The 25342-nt window shown below is 44.0% G+C and overlaps 1 protein-coding gene across 1 annotated transcript; it reads right to left on the reverse strand.

The window, feature by feature from the left end:
- On the reverse strand, nt 1-24408 carry ANKRD13C (ankyrin repeat domain 13C). Its single transcript, XM_061469755.1, has 13 exons — nt 23809-24408; nt 16565-16606; nt 12673-12777; nt 11619-11704; nt 10357-10402; nt 9242-9308; nt 7671-7815; nt 6536-6667; nt 5633-5794; nt 4807-4886; nt 3532-3630; nt 2574-2674; nt 1-1461 (listed from the first exon to the last, which is right to left on the reverse strand). The coding sequence occupies exons 1-13, from the start codon at nt 24158-24160 to the stop codon at nt 1331-1333; spliced, it is 1548 nt and encodes a 515-aa protein (XP_061325739.1). The 5' UTR covers nt 24161-24408; the 3' UTR covers nt 1-1330.
- Between the last annotated feature and the right edge of the window lie 934 nt (nt 24409-25342).

Raw genomic sequence — 25342 nt, forward strand, 5'->3', positions numbered from 1 at the left:
TACAGTGCACAAAGAATATAATTTTGGAAATATTTACAGTTTTGTACAATTACACCACAGCACTTTCAATGTCTCAATACAAACAAATAGCACCATTAGCCTTTTGCACAAGTTCTTTCTAACAAAACGAAAAAGCTGGATTATTGTCAAATTAGGAGACTGGAACCACTTGGAATGAGAATGAGCTCAAGAGGCCATAGTACTGAAGCACCTACCTACAAAACATCAAGAGAAAGGAAATTAAACCTGGAAACATCCTAAGCATCTGCAAATGAAGTCTTCCAACGTGAGCCCTATTCGATGTGCACTACAATTAAACTAACCTCAAGAGAAACAACTTCTTGTATGAAGGTTTAATGCTCGAGTGTACTGTTCCAGTAACTCTTTCTATGCACCCCATGGTTCCAAGTGGCTGCTGAACACAGACACGAAATGATCTCAACCATTATGGAGCAAGTCTCCTACGTGGATGTGAAAAGAGAAGGAAAAAGGTGACAATCTGTAGCTAACAACCCCCCCACCCCCCGAGCACATTCATCAGCACAGCAGCATGGGCACAGCAGGGATGTCCAAGCCAGCATGATGAAGTTGATCATGAAGCCAACACAAGAAAGGTCAGTGAAGAAACAAAGGGTTCAGAGACATGGATAGCACCACAATGGACCGCACTAAGGTGCTAAGGAGGTACCTTATTCCCTGCAGAGCAAACGCTATCTCTGAAGTGTATTGCAGTGTGAAAACCCAACTGTTTAATGGTTACCATTTGGTTCATTCCTCTACAGAAAGAGCATTCCTTCTAATATACGTTCAGCTAACATTCAGATTACTGAACTATACATTGTGATACGTAGTTTACAATCCATGAAAACAAAGCTTGAAAGAATACAATATGGTCAGTCGTAAGCACGGTGGGATGATGCAGAGGGCTAATATCGGGCTAAGACACGTCAGCCTGTACGCTAATGGTCCGAGAGTGCTTTTTGTATCACCAAGAAATGTATAAAATTTAAAAACAAATGATAGTCCTCACAGCTGCTCAGTGTCCCCAGGGCCATCGGGGTGGCACCGCCACGCTGCAGACCTGCGCGGAGACGAGTGTGAACGACACGTCAGGAGACTTGCTGGAAATCAGGAACTACATTAGACGCCCATTATAGTGAGTACAGTACATCAGTCATTTGATACATGTTCCCTTTTCTTCTGGGTTATTAAGTTTATCCCTTCCTTCACGACCCACTTTTTCTAGCTCTAGCTGTGGGCTCTTTTTGCAGCCTTTTGCTTTCACTGTGGTACGCTGGTATTGGTATTCCCCATTCACCTTCCAGTTTAGTTAGAGATCAGGGAAACGGCTGGGGTCCTCCTTGTAGTCATCAGGAATAGTGAAGATGGATTCATCAAATTCATCGTAACGGAACTCCTGAAAAGTCACAGTGGCTGTGATGGTGGGAAATACAGGAATATCTGGACAGGAAGCAAAACGGTACAGTGAAGGGCAAAGAAATGCAACCCTGCCAATAAGCACCCTCTGTTACTCAGGGATTTGTAACTTCAGACTTGGTGGAGACATGGAAGCTTGTCTGGTGTTCAAAGCTCTTTAACAAAGGGGTTTAAAGGAAGTTACTTCAGAATATACCCAGATACCCTGAGCAGAGAAACAATACCCATCTCAACACACCCTTCCAGGAACTCTTAGTAATATAAATCCAGTGAATTTCATTTCCTGCTGCAGACTGACATGGAAACCAAGGTGCTGTGAACACACAGATTAATCTGTTAAGATAGAGGGTATCTGCCTCTAAGATAACCTTGCCACAGGTAGGCTTCCCTTGAGCAAACACACATGAAAAGATGAACTTTTCCCATGTTTGCTTTGACAATACCACCCTTTTCCAATCTGGACTGACCTTGAACACTTGAGTTATCCTCAATAAAACTGGTCCTGCCCAGACACTAACTTTATGAGCACAGCAAAAATTCAATCCTCAATAAACAGAGCTGTGCAAATGGGATAGGAGCAGAAGAGTCTGTTCAGGCTTGTTGAGCCTGAACAGCTTACAGGGATGACAGAAATCCTGTCACACTTAGAAAGGTGTTACACTTATTACTTCCTGGCAGCTTATGCTGTGATAATCTATACCATGACTAAACTGCTTTACACATTTCCATTGGTTAGAAGTGTAATAGTTTCCTCTATTTTTGTAAGTGAAAAAGTCAGTAATCATCAGTAATCCCTGACGAAAAAGAAACATGAAAATGCTTCAAAATGCTTAACTCATGACAGATCAGCTTTTAACGCAAGGACAATTAACCAAATCTGCATCACTCTTAGAGCAAACATAAGGAAAAGGTAAATAACCAAGCTCTCTTCCTGACTAGGACTAGATTCACCTTTCAGCTGCACATTTCCTACCTGATGTTACTTCCACAAACTTAACTCTTCCTCCTGAAGTCTACAGCAACAAAGTTCTTATGTCAGAGTTCTTTTCCAAAACTCAACGGGAGTTGTGAATGTACTGTATGAATAAATACACCCATTTGGAAAAAGAAAGCCAGAGCTGTTGTAGTTATCTTACCTAATTTTACAGGGAAGCCTGGTGGAAGCTTCATTTGAACAAATTCCCTAAGTTTGTTAAAGTGCTTGAAGGGTGCAATTACTTCTAAAACATTCAACAATCTGAAAAGAAAACCAGATTTCATTATAAATTCCTGTTTCACAGCTTTCCCTCTAGAGAAGAGGATGTAACTCTGGGCTAAGACTTGTTACAGGCAAATACACTCCACAATTCTGTACACACAGGCACATCAGTATCGTGACATTAGTCACAAAACAGTTTGGGGTAAAGGGACCTTAAAGCTCCTCCAGCTCCAACCCCTGCCACGGGCAGGGACACCTTCCACTGGAGCAGCTTGCTCCAAGCCCCTGTGTCCAACCTGCCCTTGAACACTGCCAGGGATGGGGCAGCCACAGCTTCTCTGGGCACCCTGTGCCAGCGCCTCAGCACCCTCACAGGGAAGAGCTTCTGCCTAAGAAGAAGTATCAGTCTCCCCTCTGACAGGTTAAAGCCATTCCCCTTGGCCTGTCCCTACATCCCTTGTCCCAAGCCCCTCTCCAGCTTTCCTGTAGCCCCTTCAGGCACTGGAGCTGCTCTCAGGTCTCCCCTTCAGGAGCCTTCTCTTCTCCAGGCTGCCCCAGCCCAGCTCTCTCAGCCTGGCTCCAGAGCAGAGCTGCTCCAGCCCTTGCAGCATCCCCATGGCCTCCCCTGGACTCAGTCCTACAGGTACATGTCAAACAGTACAGGTCAAACCTCTCTGGTTTGGTATTAAGCAAGATAAGCGCTCAGCTCTTCTAATAACAGGCACCCCACCACTGAGGTCTCTAATTTAGCAGTGTATTTGCTTAGCAGCATGACTTCACTCCTATGTTTTAAGCCATTTTCCTTATCTGAAGATATGAAGGATTCTGCAGTTCATAAACACATTAAAACATTTCCTACACATTAGTAACATTCACGGCCACTTAGTTTGACTTACGATTCAATTCCTAAGGGAAATTCCTGGCTCATAGCTATCGTGGCTTTAAAGGTTTTCTTGCTTTCTTTGCACACCAGCTCCCTACCCAGATGAGGAGCTCTGTAAGGGGAGGGGAGAAAGCCAAAGTCAGTTTTCCTCTCGATGAAACCTCAGTTTTAAACGCAAGAAGACAGACTCAGGTTTGAAAATATCAGTAAAGAATCCCTTCACTAAAGGAAATACCTTAAAAGTAAAAGCTGGGCACAGTAAAGAATAGTCAGTAACCACCTTAATTCAGGTTACTGTGAGCTCTGCTAAACCAGGAGACAAGACAAAAGCAGTGTGTAGAATGACTTAAAAATCTTCATATAATTCCTCATGAACATTACATTCGTAAGCTCTAAAGAAAGACATGGCAGATACCCAGAAACACATACAGCTGACTTCAGGTGTGAATTCAAACAGGCTGTATGTGAACAAAGAATCAGGCTGGAGTAGAAAAAGGGTAATTTTATTTCAGCCTAAAATGCAACACAATCTCAGAAAAAAAAAGTTACTCTACAAGCACTGCAAGGCAATACTGGAAAACACAGGACTGCTACAGGACAGGTAACAAACAACATAACCAATCTTTTCCTCTTTTGCTTTATAGTAGCTAGAAACCTGTTTTCCCCATTAAACTCCCTTCAGATTATTAAAGAAAGCAAAATCTTGCATACATATTTCTGCCCCAGTAGCAAGAGCTGTTCAAGCACAGCCTATTTATTCTGCTTGAATACTCATTCCATCTCAAATATATTAAAAATTAAACTAGTTAAAACCCCCAAAACCCCACAACAGATCCATGTCAATCTTCCCTCTGGCAGGTTAAAGCCATTCCCCTTATCCTGTCCCTAAAGGCCGTTGTCCAAAGCCCCTCACCAGGTTCCCTGGAGCCCCTTTAGGCACTGAAGCTGCTCCAAGGTCTCCCCTTCATGCAGCAGAGGGGCAGGATCCCCTCCCTGAGCTGCTGCTCACGCTCTGGGGGTGCAGCCCCGCACATGGGGGAGTTCTGGGCTCAAGCTCACACTGAAGGTCTTGGGGAGCTTCCCCTCAGGGCTGCTCTCAACCCATCTGCTGCCCTGCCTGTCTCTGTGCTCAGGATTAGCTAACCCAGGGACATAATATAAATAGAATATAAATACATAATGTAAACAGAATATAGATAACAACAAACCAACCCCAAACCCCACAACCCTAACCCAATACTCTAACAGTGTCTATGGACATTAGTGCCAATGAAGCAGTAATACTCACTTTCCATTTTCAGCAGATATGTACTCTTCCCATGTAATTGTATTGGGTGATGGAGGAGTAAGGGACTGCCGTCTGACAGGCTGTTCAGAAAAACAGGTCTTAACTCTTTATCTTTCCTTACATGCTCTTACAATTTTGCCATTCAAAAGATACAACTGCTCTTCCACTCTACACAGAACAGCAATATAGTCTATCCAGTCTGTGGCTGATGCTTCACTGGGCTTTTCAATCGCCTGCTCTCGCTCTCATAGTCTCCATTTAGGTATTTGGCCTCAAACTGTATTTTACATAGATGTTGGCTGGTTTAATACATCAGTTAATCAGTCAATTCAAGTGTCAATGACAAGTAACAAAGGACAAGCTAATACAGACATAAATAAGTCCATTTTAAAATGCACGTTCCCAGATGACGTCTGGCTCATTCTGAATAGCTCTTGATTTCATGGCGATAATAACATGCTTAGCTCCGTTTTAATGAAGCTAAAGAAAACCATGATTGAAAGCAAAGCAGAAAGGGAGTCTGAACCATAAACATTTCCCCTAAAAGAAGTTAAAGTGATCTGCCACAGCCAAACCCATCATTTTTTACTAAGGGCCAAATTAAGACTGAAATATCCAATATAATCACAGACATTCCTGAATGTGTGCACTAATGAGGATAATTCATTAATGTATCACCATGGTTATACTTGTAAGTTGGATTTGTTATTATAAATTCAGTGAATCAAAATGGAATAAACCATTATCTAGAGATTCTGCTAAATGGAGTGAAGGATTATTCTCCTATGCACAAATACACATACTGTGAAGAATTACTTGATTATACCTCAAAATTTTGCTCCATCAAGTTGCCACCTTTACTGAGGCTCTCCATAATAGCTTTATTTCGAAGAATATCCTCCTCACTGAGATGTTCTCTTCTTTTCCTTGATTCTAATACAAGTCCATTAACCAAGTAGAAATCTGCCAAAAAGTTTCCTACTCTTTCCTGCAGGAAAGGAATTGGACATTAGTGACTCACAGGGATAAAATAAAACCATTTAAATTCTTGTATACCAAAATAATTGCACATCAGTGCAATAACTTCAGGACTGAAATGCTGTCATTCACACAACCAACCACATGAACTGTCAGTGGACAATCCCAGCAAGGTCTGGACAGCACAAACACAAGAATGCCATCATGAGCAGGTATTTTGTACCAATGGCAATTTTAAGACAGAAAGGACTGCTTAACAATTTAAGAGTGGCCAAGGGGAATGTGACTGAAACTCCCTTCAGCAGCAAGCTGTGTTGAAGGATAATTTACAGGTGCAGAATATGGATTTGGTATCCAAAAGGAAGAAAGTTGTGCAGCACTAGCTCAGATGAAAATCCGTGAGGAATGGCACTACCTGAACATATGCAGATGAAACCAAATTACTTCGTAGTCACAAGATAATCATTTCCTACTCAAGAAGATACCACAGTGGCCATTTCAATTTCTTCACAGCTGAGAACTCAGATCTCAGACAGATGGATAACACAAAAAGGAACACCCAAAGGAAACTACCCTCAAAGCTCCCATCTCCCTGCTACTTTGACACAGGAAAGCATAGACTCCTCACTGCACACCCCGGAATGAATGTGCAGAGGCCTCATACTCCTACAATGAAGTAATTTTTATCATAAGGCTGTCTGCACTATTTTGTCCCCAGTAATGCAGCCTGTGAAGTTTTCTGTCTGCTTACTGTTTTGTCTTCTCGAAACAGCCATCCCGTTTGGGCACGCGTGAAGGTGATGGATTTTGTTGATAATGTTGCTGAGTAAATATCACTGCTCATCAAAATGTCAACCTCCTCTTCTGTTTCCATCTCAGATTCCTAGAAGAAAAATTCCCAAATATGAACAGAACTTAATAATGGTGATTACTCTTTTTTAACATTTCTTATAGAAGAAAAGAAGTTAGCAGTAAATCAATAAATCTCTTCACTTGGAACGTCTCCCAGAACCAGTGTTTCCTGAATTTTCAAACTTTTCTAGGCCAAATGGTTACCAATAGTTTCATCTTAAGTATTAATGAAAATAAAAAACTGCCAGAGGGTAGACTGAGATGAGCTCTTAGGCACAAGCTCTTCCCTGTGAGGGTGCTGAGGCGCTGGCACAGGGTGCCCAGAGAAGCTGTGGCTGCCCCATCCCTGGCAGTGTTCAAGGCCAGGTTGGACACAGGGGCTTGGAGCAAGCTGCTCCAGTGGAAGGGGTCCCTGTCCATGGCAGGGGGCTGGAACTGGATGAGCTTTAAGCTCCCTTCCAACACCAGCCATTCTAAGATTCCATGAAATAAAGCATTCAAGTGATTTATCCAGAAGCTCAGCAGCCTCTTCCTACATGCAAAGATCCATTTACGTACGTAACTGGTTGGTAAAGCTGTAAATTAAAACCTTGACTAAAATACAAGGGGTCCAAGGAGTCAGATCCTTGTGCTTGTTAGCAACTCAGTTGGGCACAGGGTGATGGAACAGATACCAAGCATTGGCAAGGAAATTTGAAAACCCACCTGGGACCCCCCCCCCCCAGGGAGCCCACTGGGAAGATTAAAAGTAGCACACATCATAACTTAAAACAGATTTGCCTGCCCAGAATGGTAACAGATTATTCCAAAAGGTTTACATTCCAGCTTTTTCCTCATTTCAAAGTTTGCATTCAAGAGCACTGTTTATCACAGCAAACTCTCATGTCACCTACACAGCTGAACTTATAACAACTGTTTGCATTTCCTTGGAGCTTGTTGGGGTCTTTCTGAGAGGCACATTTTGTTTAATAAGATTTCTGAAATGAAATTAAAACTTGAGCTATTTCACACTCTCTGCTCACACAGGACTTTACCTCGTGATGTATTCGCTGGTAAACTTTTTGTTCATTGTCTAAAACTACAAAAGATTCAGAGGGTGCGGCATCACCATTAAAAATGAAGCTTAAATCCCCTCGTTGGCACTTCATGTCGGTAAAGTCTATGAGAGTTGTGTCCAGCCTGTGAAAATACACCAACACAGGGACCCATGAACACTCAAATACACTCCTAAATTCAGTTTTCAAGCAGAAGCATTTTGATTTGTTTAATCACAACCAAACACACCAAAGCCTAAGTTTTAATACATTTCCTAAGTGAAGCCTGGATGCAGAAATCAAATTGCTATTAACAATAAGTTCCACATTATCACATCTCTACCATTATAAATGCATTCCAAACTATTACTATGCCAACTTCAGAGGGAAAGGTAACATCTTCTTCAGAAGACTTTATTCCCAAACTGCCAGCATGTGGAAGTGACATTATTTATGTAGCCAGTGCTACACATCGAGAAATACAACTACTCCATGTGAGCAGCACTCTATTCTGCAAGCAGCAGCCACTGATGTGAGTAACAATATTAGGACATGACCCAAATTACAAAGAGGACTAAGAAACAGACTGGGTTTTTCTTTGACTTATTTTAGTTGCTATTTCTACTTTTCCCCCTCACCAACACAAAAGAAATGCTTCTGCTGACCTGAATAACTAGAAGATGGGAGGCAAGGACAAGGACCTCTCTAGCAATTCATATCTATTATTGCTAGAATATCTACTTCTTTAACAAAGATGGTTGAAGAACCTGAATTCAGTGACCACTTCAGGTCTAAGGGGTGACTGCTTAACAGTCATCCTATATTGACCTCTGATTTCAATAATCTGCAGCTATTTCTGCTCAATGCCAGTCTCACAGAAACAGTCTCATAGCACACAGAAATGAGGAGAAAATGGGCTCAGACTCAAATCTGACCTAAAAAAAATCAGTTCCCACACCTGTGCTAACAGCTTTAACAGCACAAGGTCTTCTACAGATTAAATCTTCTGAACCATACTACTGGGGGGTTGTCTATTTTAGATTTTGGAACCTAAAGAAAAAGCCACAAAAGACACTTAAATCCAAATGCCTAAACCAAGCAAGTTGAAGGAGCAGAACATGGACAGACTCCTGGAAACACTCGCTTGACCTTGTGAATCTGTCACATTAAGTATTTTACTACAGAGACAGGAGTAGCAACTGTTCTCCTGTTCTCCACAAAATACTGAAAGCTCATTTATTTGAAATTTTATTAAAAACACCAAATTCCTATTTTTCAACTTGTCATTGTCATGTCTGGTAGATAAAGCCTTATACAGCTCAACTGCTTTTCTTTTCCATTTTAAGTGACTCAGGAACTGAAGTTAAACTCAGACCAATGTGGGGGGGAAGAGACAGTCTGAAGTTCAAACCACTTCCTGGCTCTAGCCACCAGTGTGCACACACAAGGCTGTTTCACCAACATTTGCATGCTCCTCAGTGACTTCGTTCAGTCCACAGTGGAATCCAGCATTTTCACTGGCACACAGATGTTTCTGACTCAGACAACACACACTGTTAAATCAGACTTACCTGATATTTATACCTTGTTTGTGTATTTTACATGCATCAGAAGGCAGAATTCGGGAAAGTAAAGGCACTGAAGGTAGGAAGAGAGAACATAATCAAGACACTGAGGTTCCTCTGCAATGTATTTCTATTAAAACTATGCATCACTTTGAATCTCTCTTTTCATTTTAATATATTGCACCCATTTTCCATTATGATCTCAATACAGATATAACTTACTAATACCAGGGTTATTTCTATTCAATACTAATACCAGGGTTACTTCTACTCAATAACTGCAAAACCGATTTGTAATTGTACAGGCTGCTTTCAGCATCAGGATATAATTTAAAGTGTCCTCAGGCACAGCTAAATCATTTATAAATCCCAATAACTCGTCTTCTAGCAGTTTGAAACCTTAATTCTAGGATTTGATAGTTTATTTACTATATTGTTCCAACTGAAAGCCCAGCTGCCATTAAAGCTGAACACCCATAAGCAGGAAAAAAAACCCCAATGCACTAAAACACCAAGCAAAGACAAAAGCACTGGTGGAACCAAGAGGCCATATAGAATTACAAGGTGGACACATGAGACTGCAGCTCTCCTTACATTTTTGCTCATTTATTTCTATTTTTCTACTCAAATAAGAGGAGGTGGAAGGTTATACAGTCACATAAAAGAAGTATTAAGGTGAAGCTCAGGCTTGAAGAACATACCACACAGCTCCACTTAACTGACAGTCACCATTCACAGTACAGGCTAAGTTCAGGAAATTAAATGCCTCAACTCAATTAAATTGTTCAAACCAATGCTCTGTAGTGACACAAATCAACCAGATACAGATATTTCACTTTTCTAATAATCCATTTCTTAAAGTAAACAGCAGCTTGTCCCCCCCACACTGTGTCACTGAAGTACAGAACAAAATTCAGCTCCAAAAGTGAATAAGCAAAAATACAACTAAGCAAAAATAGCTCAAAAAGAGAGCTGTCCTCTTTTCCTTGTAATTTAGATCTTGAGTACTGAATGGTGAACTTTCCAACATCCAAACCAATTGATAATTTCAGCTTGAGAGAACAAGTGTGCTGAAGACTGATTACACTATCTCCCTGTGAAGGGAATATGCAGTTGCTTACCCCAACTTTGAAAATCCCAGTGAAGCTCTAGATAGAAGTCACCTAGCTGAGATGAAAAGAACAACATATTAACAAGTTTTTCAGGCTAAATGACAAGTATAAAATCTGCTGACAGACAGGCAGAAACTGGGCTTTGCTGACAAAGAAAACTTTCTCTAACGTTACTATTTGAACTGATACCGAATTTAAGCATTTCTGAAGCTCTAGCTAGACTAGAATCAATGCTAACATTTCACAACTCATTTGAACCACCCTTTTAAAAAAATAATCGTTTACACAGCTATTAAGTAGTGGATTGTAAAAGATTTATTGTAAATATGTGTTTAGAAAAAGACCTATGGACCTCTGCTTGCTTTGATTGATCACATTGAACCCTATGGAATTACAAGTTCTGGCTTATATTAATGAGCCAAGTATTAGCTAGGAGCATTCACATAGGCAAATCTCAATCTGCCTTCTGGAAACATGCTTAATTCATTATATAAAAGCTCTATCTCCATAAACACCTGCCAGCCAACTCCTTTACACTGTATGCAAAGCAAAAACAAAGGAAGGGGTGACTTGATTAAAATTAGCAAATGTTGGTAGTACACTGAGGTAGCCACATAATTGCACTCCATGCAACTCCAGAACAGGCCTTGCTCCAGCAGGAATAAGGAATGGCAGAGCTGTTTGATTAAGGCTGCATCTGCTTTCTGCCTGCTCTTACACAAAAACTGAAAGCTTTTCACTCCTAGACAGACAGCAGGTTTGGTTTTTTCTTGGATCAATGAAACTGGCAGAGCATATTTACAGAGCATATCACAGATGCAGTTTCACTTAACTTTTAAGAGGCATGGGTTCATTAACTTAAGACAAACAGCTGGTTTTCTATAAACCCATTCGTATTTTACCATGAGTAGGCAGGAGCAGCTCACCCCACCTAAAGGGAAATAAACACCTGTAAAAAGTCTCTCTCCAGATTTCTTGGTGGCATTATTCACCCAAACAAAAGATTTTGGAGAGCCTAAAAATCTAATTAAATAAATACAGATTAAGAATACAGCCTTTAACTTTTGGATTGCAAAGACCAGAGGTCTGTCCTACACAAACCTTTTACTGGAACTTTTAGAATCTGAGAAGGCTTTCAGCAACCTGCTCTAGTGGAAGGTGTCCCTGCCTGTGGCAGGGGTTGGAATTGGAGGAGCTCTAAGGTCCTTTCCAACCCAAACCACTCTGTGATTCTACGATCTGTTTTGTCAGCACAACTGCCTTGAACTTACCTCTTTCAGGGCTTTTAATAATCGAGGTCGCTTTTCTTCAACACTTTCCCTGGACTGCTGTTTGAGCTTCCTTAGGAGTGCTGAAACTAAATAGAAATTAACTATCAGGTAAATCTGTTCCATTTATTTGTTGGTTTATGAAAGGTTGGTGTCATTATTTGACATCTAAAAGGAAAAACAATGCAAAGGTAACATTTCATCAGACTTCAGAGAAATTAACCTCAAGTTACAGTAATTATACACAGCCTTCTCTGATTAAAACAGGAAGAAAAGACTCAGTAATTACTTAGAATGACAAGAATACAATCATGTCAAGACAGAACATCACTGAAGACCTTGAACAGGTCTCTGACATGCACATTACTAAACATGTGATATACATGTGTTATTGAATGTGAGTCTATAGACTGCATGACATCTACTTCACTGAGGAACTTCTTTAGTAGTGAGGAGCTGACATGCAGAATGTTGGTAGTATATTACAAACTAGTGCATTAATATAGTAATAGATCCGAGTTTTCTGCTATGCGACATGGGAATATATAATACTATGAACATCCACTAGTGAGCAGCAGTAAAATAATTTTCTCTTTACTACTTTATATCTGGAGTAAGTAATCATTGTATTTGCCCACTGGCCTGTTGAGATGCAACATGAAAGCAATATCCCATTGCCAATTGATATATCTGATATACATCTCCATATAACTGATATGTATGATCACATGAAGCAGTTCTAATTGGATGATCCTATACAGCTAAAATCCATTCTGATCTTGTAACTCCAATTTTAAATACAGAATCCTGTTTTATAGCTTCTACAATCACTTCAAGCAAAATATTTACTTAGCATTATGTATCCTAATGCAGTATCTTTCTTATCAAGGAAATGAACATGTGTAGGTAGAGCTTATCATATCATATTTAGATAGAGAAAATATTAAGATAAACTCTTCAGAGAACTAAAATAGGCATATTATTAAAAAAAAACATAGCTTGAAAACCTGTTTTCCTGTTCTGAATAAGGCCTTAATAGGGAAGCAGGGGCTCTTACTCATTTGTCTGTCTCCATAGCTGATGGCTTCTGCAAGAGGGCTCCATCCCTGAGCATTTTTCACCTTTACTGGAGCATTATGGGCTAATAGCAAGTGGGCACATTCTGTAACAAAACAGTAATCATTATTTGCAATAAACATCAAGGATGTAGCAATATCACTCGTAATAAAGGAAAAGATAATAAAGCAAAAGTAAGATATTCAACATATAAAACAGTTTATCAAAGTACGTATCTGGATCCCAAGTCAAACTATGGACAAATAAAACCCATTCATGTATTTATAGCACTTCCCTGGTAAACACTGGCACTAAAAATATAATTAGTGATTAACCACCAATTACACAACCACTGAAGAAACATCCCTTCTGCTTCTTGTGTTTTGCTTTTTATGAAGCTGTATGTCTGGATGCATATACAGACACAAAACTATGTAACAAATGCTTCTAAAATATTGCATCAGCTCTACTTAATGTACAAATCCAAGCACCAAGACACACTTCATAAGTCTTCCACACATGGAAGTTGTGCACATGCTTCCCCCTCCTCTCCATCTCAACCCCCTTCACCTAAAGGTCAATGGTAAACTGGTTTGCTAGAAAACTGCATGGAGATGTAGACTTAGGCAAGTCCTGAGAACTGCATGTGCATGGGTAGCAGAGGAAGCTGTGGCACTAACACATCACTGCACGCTGGGACGTCCTGTGGCATCTGAAGTGAGCAAACAAGCTCACTGACCGAGGAAAGCCTCAGAGCATGTGCATGACCAGCTGCACAAGTAACAGGTACTGCAGGACTGACAACATGGGTATCTGGAGCACACGGCTCACAGTCCTGTGCTCCACACCTGCAACGTGCTCCATTTCTCACCAGCATCACCAGTAACAGCGAGCACCAGTGCTAACCCTGAGACTCAGCATGCACATGCTGTGCTGATAAAGTAACTTCCACATCTCAAAGCCACACACACACACACACACACGTTCCTAGCGGGGACACAGCTCAACCTGCCTTCCCTTCTCTGTCTATGGGTAAAAGGTGATGGAATAACAAGCAGTCCTTAAAATCAGGGAGCACAGAAAGCTTTTGTTGTTTCCATGTTTTGAATAAGCTGTCTTCATACGAAACCGTTCTTCAGTTTCCAACTACAGAAAGTTTCCTCACCACATCTCATTAAAATCAACCTGACCCATCTGCAAATGGCAGAGCAGTACAAGCTGGAGCTGCAGGCTGGACAAATGTCTCGTTATGAATAGGATGGCCAGGCAGGACGGATAGAGGAACTTCCTGGATTATTCTCCTGCTATAGGTGTTACAGGAAACCATACCAGTCATTCCAGATGCAACAGTTATGAGTCACCAGCAAGCACAGTGTTTAGGAAGGAAGAGATACCTCACTGGTGAATATACTATCTTCTGTGGTAAATAAACAAAAGCCCTGACTACTCAGTCAGCACAAACAGAGACGTATTTTTATGGTTGCTTAAATACAGTGCCAAATGCAGTAACAGCACTGCACAGCAAGCAGGCAAATAAGCCTGCACTTACCAGCCAGGTTACACTGTAGTTAAATAAACAGGATGTAAATTCACCCTGCTCTTCAGAAAACCCCAGCTATAACACTGCTACACAGCTGAACAATCTATATGCATCACCTGGAAAGACAGAAAATTGACTCTCAATATCAATGAGACAGACCAATGAGGTAGGAAAGGACTCGGGGCTCTTGGTGATCAACAACTATGCAGGATTTGAAGTCAAAACAGTAAAAGCAGGAATCGTGCTGGATGCTGTGCACAAACAGCCCTGCTCTAGGCAAACTAGACAGAGGCTTGCCACAAGCATCCTAAGGGATTTACGGCTTTACCCACAGGATGACCGACTACATGGAAAGAGGCCAAGAGATGAACTGCAAACTGAAATCTAAAATACGCAGTCAAGCAGAACAGGAGAAGAGGGAAGAAAGGCTCTCTTTGCTGTGCTCTACGTGAGGATAGCTCACTGAAGGAACCTGTCTGCACTGAATAGATTGCTCTTTATCCTTTACATAAAGTAACCAAAACATAAGAGAGACTCAGAATAAATAGTCAGCCATACTGAATTAAAGTTGGCAAATGCTTTTCTACCAGTTTTATTAGAAGCATCTTGGCTCAGAATTGTTTGTATTCATTAATGTGGTATGATACTGTTGTAGCTATATGGAATGTGTCCCTTCATGACAGCTCATCACCTTCTAACCAAAACCACTCAACCTCTTCTACACCTAATGACCGTGACAAACTAAAGCCTGAAACATGCACACTGCTGGTCACCACTGCTTGGCAACGCAGAGTAGTTACAGAACTAAAATGTACCTTACAAAGAAAAATGCCTTATGTATGGCTGAGAAATGAAAGAGGCTTCTGCCTCCATTTCCTTCTGGTGATCCAAGCCTCTAGCATAGGACCCTCACTGGAAAATAGCAATTCTGATGAAGCCTCATTTTTCACTGAAAAAAACTCCTATCTGTGACTTGTAAAACATATTTGACTCACTGCTGTCACAAAAAGTGTTTGCATAGCTTCTTTTTCTTCCCTTTTTTACTGACTTATTTTAAAAGTACCCCAGCCTGGGCTAGTATCAGCAGATTCCAGCAAGCTCTACTGCCTCTTCTTCTGCATATGCCACCTCTTCCCTTCTTCCTTCAAAATCACTTCCTGCTCTAACTCTCAATTATCTTGGATCACTTCATAGGTGTTTCCAAAACATCCTAAGACAACTTACTGCAGTTCCTGTTCCCCTCTCCAAACCAGCCAGGTGTGTTGGTTCACAGCAGCTCTCTCATGGAGCAGTACCACATACCCAGGCACAGGACTCACAGGGCTGAATGACACCAAGCCATCCCTGCTGCAGCAGTGAAATTTTACTGCCACAGACACTGAACAATCATATTCCAGGGTTCTTCCCAGTCTTGAGACGTGTCTATATCTATACTTCCTACTTGAAGTAGAAATATAAATCCTGTGCTCTGAAATTCTGCTGTAAAGAACTCCTTGAAGGGAATTTGCAAAACTGGGAGCCATGGAGAGTCAACAGCCCTGTACCTGTCCCATGCCCCCTACAGGGGTTGACACCTGAAGGGACAGCTAGGCAGTGAGTCAGGAATTCCAATCCAGTGAGTGAGAGAGTATGCAAAATGCAGGTGAGAGGTTCCATTTCCACTCACAGAGTCATTTTATTCTAGAGGATGTTAGTCTGATTCACTTCACTGGGAAAGCAAAATGGGGTTATCAGACACCTCTAGTGAGCAGATCAGCAACACACAGTGACACTAATAACCAGAGCAGCACTGACTAAAAGAAAGGGTATCACCCCACAAACAGGTATTAGTAACCCTTCCACACATGAATTAATTGCAGAGTAAGATAGAGATCTGCCTGGATCAAGTCCCCTGCCTACACATCCTGAGCACATCCCTCCACTTCAGCTGCTCGTGTAGGAAAGGGGAAGCAGGCGTGCAGATGCTTGCCCCTGCTGCACGCCCCAGCTTTGAGCTGTTTCTCAATCTTCTACCATGTTCCAAATTTCCCAATTTCCTCCCAACTCTGCAAGAAGAGAGGAGCTGGGTCCACCCACTGTTGTTCTAGACTCACAGAGAGTCCAACAGCTACAGCTCCTATCCACTGTACTCGATTCACTACCAAGCTCCTGGATCTTGGCCTGAAGAACAGCTCTAACCTCGTCTCCAACTTTCCCCTTGTAAATTCATGTGGTGGCTTCTTTTCAGAAAACCTCAACTTTCAACCAGAAACACAAGATCATGTGCAGGAAAAATAAAAAAAAAAACTTTTTTCTTCCTGCCACCAAATCTCTGAGATAATTTAAAAGCCAACAAAATTCATATTTTACTTACCTTTATGTCCCAGCATCACAGCAAGGTGTAACGGAGTGTTTCCTAAAATAATGAAATAGCAAGATGTTAGAGTCAACGTCATAGAATCCCCAGCCTGGTTTGGGTTGGAAGGGACCTTAAAGCTCCTCCAGCTCCAACCCCTGCCACGGGCAGGGACACCTTCCACTGGAGCAGCTTGCTCCAAGCCCCTGTGTCCAACCTGCCCTTGAACACTGCCAGGGATTGGGCAGCCACAGCTTCTCTGGGCACCCTGTGCCAGCGCCTCAGCACCCTCAAAGGGAAGAGCTTCTGCCTAAGAGCTCAGCTCAGTCTCCCCTCTGGCAGGTTAAAGCCATTCCCCTTGGCCTGTCCCTACATCCCTTGTCCCAAGCCCCTCTCCAGCTTTCCTGCAGCCCCTTCAGGCACTGGAGCTGCTCTCAGGTCTCCCCTTCAGGAGCCTTCTCTTCTCCAGGCTGACCCAGCCCAGCTCTCTCAGCCTGGCTCCAGAGCAGAGCTGCTCCAGCCCTCGCAGCATCTCCATGGCCTCCTCTGGCCTCGCTCCAACAGCTCCACGTCCCTCTTGTGCTGCTGCCCCAGAGCTGGATCAGGGCTGCAGGGGGGGTCTCCCCAGAGCACAGCAGAGGGGCAGGATCCCCTCCCTGAGCTGCTGCTCACGCTCTGGGGGTGCAGCCCAGCATGGGGAAGGGGGGGGGGGGGGGGGTCTGGGCTCAAGCACACGCTCAAGTCAGATCATGGGGAGCTTCTCATTGACCAATGCCCCCAAGTCCTTCTCCTCAGGGATGTTCCATCCAGTTTCCTCCAGCCTGGGCCTGTGCTGGGGATTGCCCCAACTCAGGAGCAGGCTCTTGAACTTGCTGAACTCCATGAATCCATTGCAGTTCCTTCAGGTATCTGCATATAGAACTCAAACATGTTACGAAACCTGTTACATGATCCATCCACGGAATACACTACAATACACCAAAGCAGTTGCGTTCTTCTGAGCAAGCATTTGGATTATACTTGTTAGAATAAATATATCCAAAACACATTTCATGGACCAAGGGAGATATTTTTGGAGTGACATCTTGAAACTTAAGCCAGCCAAAGAGGCCCAATTGTATCTTCAAGACAGATAACACAAACCTCTATGCTTATCATGGTCTGAAAAGTCTGATACCTTACAAAGAATGACATATCTAGGCTAAAAGCTACTCAAAGATATGACACTGATTAAAATTTTAAGAGCCTATTTTATTACTTTTTCATAGCTTTAATACAAAATTTTCACTAATACAGTACTGGACAGATTGTGAAATAACAGCAACTTCCCTACAAAAGCCCTTTTTGGTTGTTTTGGTGCCTTGTTTCCAAAGAAAGCTTCCGAGATTATCAGCAGATATTACAAACACGAGCTTGTTTTCCTGGCTACGCATATGACACATTCTGTACTTCTGCTATTAAATATGCACTGTGAGGTACGGAGGGTTGATTTTCTGGATCAGTGATGCTACCAGAATTCTGGCACATTTTACTGATGTAGCTTGCATTTAACTGCATTGCTCTGTTTAAATATATAAATATTTTCTTAGTGGAGTTAAGAGAAAAATCACTGGAAAACCAGTCATTTGCAACTACAGCAAATGTACTGATTTTAGCGTTATTTTCCAGTATCATGTTAACTGTAAGTACTTGCTACATGTAAAGGCTGATGTACCATACACCTAAAAGATGCAATCCAAGAACTGAGAGGCTTCTATACGAAGTAACTGCCAGCATACTACAGTATCATGAAATGTCTGATCAAGATAGGCAAGCAAAGGCAGGTTCCAAGTGGTTTTGTATGAGCTACTCAACACAAAGCACCGATGATTCTTGTGGGTCACTAGCAACATCACAAACAGCTCCAGCCTAGTTCATTATGCACACTCTGAGCTAACCTCAAATTGTCTATTAATAGATTTCATCACATCTCTGAGCCAAGACACAATGCAGAATACCGGATGCAGCCACTCTTTGTTAAGTGACTGGAATAACGTTATTGAGGAACAGACTTGAGAAGGAGCCAAACCATGTGCTCAGAAACTTCAAATTATGGAAGCCAGGGGTAAACATCTTCCTCACCTTATCAAGCACTTCAATGGGCGATACACATGCATACATATATATATTTGTGTGTGTGTATGTGTGCTTGCCTATGTAAATTCTTCCTGTGAGGGTGCTGAGGCGCTGGCACAGGGTGCCCAGAGAAGCTGTGGCTGCCCCATCCCTGGCAGTGTTCAAGGCCAGGTTGGACACAGGGGCTTGGAGCAAGCTGCTCTAGTGGAAGGTGTCGTACCCGTGGCAGGGGTTGGAACTGGATGAGCTTTAAGGTCCCTTCAACCTAAACCAGTTTGGGATTCTATGTATATATAAAAATAGCTCTGCACTAAGTTTTCTCTTACATCAATATACCTTAAAATTAAAAACTCACCCCACATTTCAAAGGGTGGATAGAAAAGAGCCAGACAGCTCCACCAGCTATGACAGCATGGTGTTTCTTGCCATTGCAAAAAACACCAAACCCAAAGCTAACCAGGCCCCTGACAGCTTTCCTGGGAACTCTGTCAGATCTCATTCAGCCCGTAAGCAGAAAGCGCAGGTGTGCAATGGCACACATCATCTCAAAACTCCTCTGGACCCAGTTCTGAGGAACCTGATCTAACTCAGCTGTTATCTCTGCTTTGCGCAGGAGGTTGGACTAGATCTCCTTCTGAGCAACCTGATCTAACTCCAGTGTTATCTCTACTTCGAGCAGCAGGCTGGACTAGCCCACCTCCAGAGAGCTCTTACAGCATAGATTTTTCTTTGATTCAATGTTCTTTCAAAGTATGCAATTCAGAAACTAGACAAGAAATCTGGATAGAGCAGATGAGGGGGAGGAAGAGCAGCAGGCAGAAAACCAGACAGTGCAATAACTGATAAAGTACAGAAAGTGGAACCTGTCAATTCCAGAAGGAATAGAAATATAAAAAGCTATTTATGAGGAACCTGAAAAGAGGTGACATCCTGCTTGCTGGTCTTCAGCCAGAGAGTCCCTGGGAAGAAGTCTAAGGTTTAACAAACAACAGTGAGGTAACGTAAGAGGTTAGCTGTGGTACCAAAGGGAGAGGAGCACAATAACAGGTAAGCCAGGAAAGCTCCTTTAGAAAAGGGGGCCCGGAAGAGAAACACACAGAAAAGGGATATGATGAAACTTCTCACTGCCCTGATAAACTCCCCTCCAGACAGCCCTCAATCTGGACCAGCCAAGTTCAGCAGCCACGGACACAACAGCATGTGGCTGCTCTGGAGAGCCTGGTGGCAGGACTGTGGATGGGGTGGTCTAACACCACACACGCAGCACACCAAACCCTGTAAGACCGCAGTAATCTCACACAGATTTCTATTCCATCAAAACTCCACAGCTACTTCAGAAGAGAACCTCCCTGATCAAAAGAAAGCAGTCTCAACAACAGCTAAGACATACTGCTAGCTTTGGGGCACCCAAAAGGCAAACGCTGAATGGCATTTTGCACAGCTCCACCGCTAATCATCCATCGGATAGATCTGGGTAAGTCTTGATGCTCTTTGGGCCAAGCAAAATGAGGTTTATCAGCAGCAAATTGAACTCTGACTTATCAAAATAAGCCACCTAAACTGTGCAAGGCTGTATAAGAAATTACAGTTGAGGAATCCCTCAACTCATAGAATGTCTCCATGCAATCTTCAGGTTCTTCCCCCCAACCCCAGGAGAAAGGGAAGAGCTGTTCAAGCACACAGCAGCCAAAAACATTCCACACATTTAATCCCAGAAACCTGGCTGGCTCACAGACACAACGGGACAAGTTAACTTCTACTGCTTTGGGAGAGATGGGATCTGAAGGTGTAAACCCAATTCCAGCAGCTGCTGAAACAGAGACCCACCATCATGATGCATGAAGTCCCAGACTGATAAATTAATCAGGATCAGTGCTTACAGGGCTCAAAGGAAACCACTCCAGTGGAATACTATTGCACTGCAACCTCAGGATCCTAAAACACAAATGATGTTTAGTTGCTCGATCACGGCAGGAACAGCAGCGGCTCCTCTAGACGTAGCCAGAGCACAGAGAACCATTCTAGGCAAAATGAGCCTGATGAAAACACACGGTGAGCTTTAACACCACTCTATTTTTCCCAGCCAGTGCACAGCACAGGTAGGCATTTCTGGCAGGACAGGCAAGAGTGTGGCAAGGGCAGTTTCACTTCTTCCAGTTGCACAGGATGAGGTTTTCCAAGAACCCCAGCCCAAGCCACAACAGTCAATGTTAGATTCCATAAAAACAAGGAGCTTTACACAAGACGGCTGCTGGAGAGGAAGAGGAGGGTGCAAAGATATAACTGTGTGCTTCACCTCTTGGAGGTGGAATAAAAAGGGCACTCTAATGAAGTGGCTGATGTGTCATTTTGATTACTTCCGTGCAATTTAATCATAATGACAACGTGTTTGATACGATCACTTGAAGACACCGACTGGAACGTGAATGGGCACATACTTGAGCAGCTGCAATCAAATTCATTATCTTTTGGCAACAGCTTGAGCCACCACATAAACAAATCTCATGTTTCCTTTCCATCTAAGGACGACTTCATCGACATCTATAGCTTTGGGAAATGAGCTTGTACACTTCCCTCCCCGAGTCACTGAGCCTCCAGGGCCTTATTCTGAGAAAGCAGTGATACAACAGTGCCTGAAATCCTACACATGCATTCCAGGGTAGGCAAACAAAACCCATTTGCACAAAATGACACATAAAATACAGCACTTGTCTGCATGTGTGTGCAGCCTTTAACCTTTTGTGAGGCATCTGGCACACCTACAAAGAAGCTGAGTCTGCTTTCCAAGAGTAATTCAGCAAGATGATTTGGCTATTCCAAAATACAACATGGTTTCATTTTGAATATGTGTTAAAGTTCTTAAATGCATATTATAGTACAAGTAACCTGAAAGGGATACAGACAAGCTTCTCCCCAGAAACTCACTGGTTTTGGAACAATGATGCTGGCATTCCAATGAGTAATGGTTTTTGAGGTCAATTTAGAGTGAGTGAGGCTGCACACCATTTACAGTCACAACCATCAGCTGTTTTATCTGAACACCAAGAGTTTAACACTCTACAGAACTTGGCTTTTCTGCACTTAACCACGCTAAAAATGGGACTGAATTATAAACACTGTTACAAGCAGTTCTTTTTCCCCTCTCTCACTTCCTTATCATGCACTGGGATTCTTCAGGCTTATTTCCGAGTATAATATCTACCCCAAATAACGTATGATTCAGATATGTAAACAAGTGACAGATGGATTCAAACAGAAGGAAAACAATAACAAGGAAATACTAGTCAGGCCTTTGGTATGTCAGGACATTAAGAAGTTTGTTATTGGGGTTTATCTGAAAGCTTAATAGTAAAGAAATGCTTAAAATAAAAACTTGGAGGAGGGTAATGAGACAGAAATCCCCAAAGCACTGCTACTGAGAAAGCAGAAAGATCTTCATTTGAAATGTATATATATATATGTGGTGCATATATATATATTAAAAAAGGATAGGATCAGTGTTTGTGATAGACACTGAAGAGGAGAGTGCAGCAAAGATGGATCAAGTAAAGATGTTAAACTTGTGATGATGAGTTACTTGACAAGGAACTGGAGGAGGTGTAGGGGAGAAGTCAGCAGAAGGAATACACTAAGTGAGAGAATTTCTTCCCCAGTCTGCTGCTTTCATTCTCCCAGTATTTGCTGCAGCCTTTGGAATGAAGATGACAGGATAAATATATCCGTAGCTATATTTACAGCAACATACTCAGAAAAATGTTATGACAGTTGGAAGAAATACTCCTCCCTGCCTTGATTGAGGAAACCGAGCTGTGTATTCCTCCACATACATTAGTCTGTGTCTCAGAGTGCCCAAAGTTATCATGGACATAGCTTTTAATTTCCAATTATGCTGTTCTTCCCATTCTGCCAATCCCAAAGGGGGTTCTACCTTAATGTTCTTTTTTACATAAGACAATTAAGTAAAACAAATGGAACATTTATCTCTTAATCAGAAACAGAACATAACTGCACCCTTTAATCACAACTTCCCAGACACCACACAAAGGATAACTTAGCATTCTTCAGCACAATGATGTTACTCTTAAAATAGGTAGGAAGCCTACAGATGAAAAACATGAAACTTAAGCTGACTTGACAGGTTGATTTAGTATTTTTAAATGTAAAATATTTCCCAAATTAAATATATAGATGCCACATCTCTGGCAGTGTTCAAGGCCAGGATGGAAGGGGCTTGGAGCAAGCTGCTCTAGTGGAAGATGTCCCTGCCTGCAGCAGGGGGTTGGAACTGGATGAGCCTTAAGGTCCCTTCCAACCCAAACCAGGCTGGGATTCTCTGATATTATTTTAAGATGTCCTAGCAGGATTTAAATAGAATCATGGACTGGTTTGGGTTGGAAGGGACCTTAAGGATCATCTAGTGAGCTAAATATTTATGCATTAGGGAGCAGCATGAGGATTGTATTTCTGTATCTGCTATTGCCACTTCTATGTCCAGACCCAGCTTGGAGGAGAACAGAGAACAAGATTTTGTCTCTTTCAAACCCCTGAACTAAAACACTTAAGGAGGAAAAAAGAAGTTCTGGAGTTTTACCCCGGGGAAAAAAACAAAGCAAATTCCAGCAACGCCAAAGGAGCCACACTTTGGGGGGACTCAGAACCTCCAAAACCAAACAGGTGACACTTCAGACATCTGGAAAATATAGTATTTCTTTGTTGTTAAATGGAGTAGGTTTCAGGACACGAGGCAGAGCCGGTCAGAAGCAGCTCTCCCACCACTACACTGTCACAAAAGCTAACACTGTGCTCCCTCCTATCGCCAAAACCCCAGGGGTTTGCCCAGAGAAGCTGTGGCTGCCCCATCCCTGGCAGTGCTCAAGGCCAGGTAGGACACAGGGGCTTGGAGCAAGCTGCTCTAGTGGAAGGTGTCCCTGCCCATGGCAAGGGATTGGAGCTGAATGAGCTTCAAGGTCCCTTCAACCCAAACCATTCCACGGCTCTATGCTTCCCAACCGTGCAGCCCCGCTCCTCCGCAGCCCGGCCCCGGGGCCCCACACCCGGCAGGGCAGCGGGAAGGGGCCGCGGAGCTCCCACAGCGCGGCCGCTCCCCCACCCGCCACTCCCCGCACCCCGGCCCGACGGGCGCTCACCGTGACTGTCCTTCTGCCCGATGCCCTGGGTGCGGATGAGGGCCGAGAGCCGCCTCACGTCCCCCTTGAAGACGCACTCGTGCACCGGGAAGTGCGCCGGGCACTTGTCGGGCTCGGCAGAGGGGCCCGTCCCGCCGGCTGCCGGGCCCCCCTTCAGCGGCAGCCGTTGGTGGTGGTTGCTGAAGATACGGTGGCCGCCGGCCCGGCCACCCTTCCCACTGCTCCCGCGGCCGCCGGTGAAGATGCCCCCGGGCGCGGCGGCCGCCTCCTCTTCGCCGGGCGCCAGCAGGTCCCCGTCCTCCTTACTGGGCTTATGGTCCCTGCGCAGCGAGCGCAGCTTCTCTCCGGTCATCGCCAGCGGCCGCCCCACCAGCGGCGGGGCCCCGCCAAGAAGGCTCGGCCCAGCCCGGGGGGTGTCGATGCGCTCAGAGCCGCGGCGGCGCGCCCGGTCCCGTCCGCATCCCCCGCCAGCAGCGCCCGGAGCCCGCCCGGCCGCAGGGTCCCGCTCAGCAGCCCGGCGCCGCCGCCATCTTGGTAGCTTGAGCCCGCGAGAAGAGCAGCACGAGGCGAGACTTCCGCAGGCACCGCGAGACTGCGCGGACGGCGGGAAGCGGCGGCTGAGGAAGTGGCTGAGGAGGCGGCCCCGGTTCCTCCGGTACCGCCCCGGTGCCTCCCCGGTGCCTCCCCGGTGCCTCCCCGGTGCCGCCCCGGTGCCTCCGGTACCGTCCCGGTGCCGCCCCTCGCCGCGCTCACCTCGGCTTGACGGGGCTGCGAGAGGCCGGCGCGTTCACAACCAGGCCTTCAACAGGTACAGGAGCCCGCGGGCAGGCGCTGGTGGCCGCCGCCGCCGCTGAGGTGAAGGCTGAGCCAGAGCTTGGAATCCCGCCGACAGCCCCCGCGCTGGCTCTTTGGCTCCGGGCTCGGGTGTATCCTTCGTAGGGATTTACGGGCACGCTCGTGTATCTGCGCTAAGAATATATCTGTCATCTCCAGGGGAACGTCTGTCAGTGCCTGATGGGTGTAGAGAGCGGGAACACCCTGTGGGGCAGGCAGCTTGCCGTTCTTCTGTGGGGTCACTGCACTGCGCAGGGAGCTGTGCCTTCCCACAGGCCTTACTTCCATATCGTTGGAACACTACAGCAGGTACCGCACAGGCTGTGGCCGTTCGGAAGTGCTCTTGGCTGACCAGGACTGCAGAGGGGAAGAAGCACCGTGTCTGGTGCTGGCATACTGTGAGGGATGGCTCCAGATCCTCAGCCTGTGGCAAGAATCTGCTGTGATGACTCCTACGGATTCCTCTCAGATTCATTTGTGAAGTGGCCAAGTGGATCCAGGAGTGCCTTGGCTTGAGGCTTAGTTACGCAAGTGTAGAGATGACAGTGCATGTTCTGGTCGGTGCTGCGTGCCAGAGGTGTAAACAAACCGCACAGCAATGAAATAAACGAGATGAGCCAATGCGCCTTGTTTGCTGAGAGAACAGAAGCTCTGGGCCACTTCCCAGATCATGAAACATCAATGGATTTCACAAGGTGAC

This window comes from Pezoporus flaviventris, unplaced genomic scaffold (assembly GCF_033815535.1).
Source record: "Pezoporus flaviventris isolate CSIRO_AGI_PZ_B2104156 unplaced genomic scaffold, CSIRO_AGI_Pfla_v1 ptg000059l, whole genome shotgun sequence".
Classification (NCBI taxonomy): Eukaryota; Metazoa; Chordata; class Aves; order Psittaciformes; family Psittacidae; genus Pezoporus; species Pezoporus flaviventris.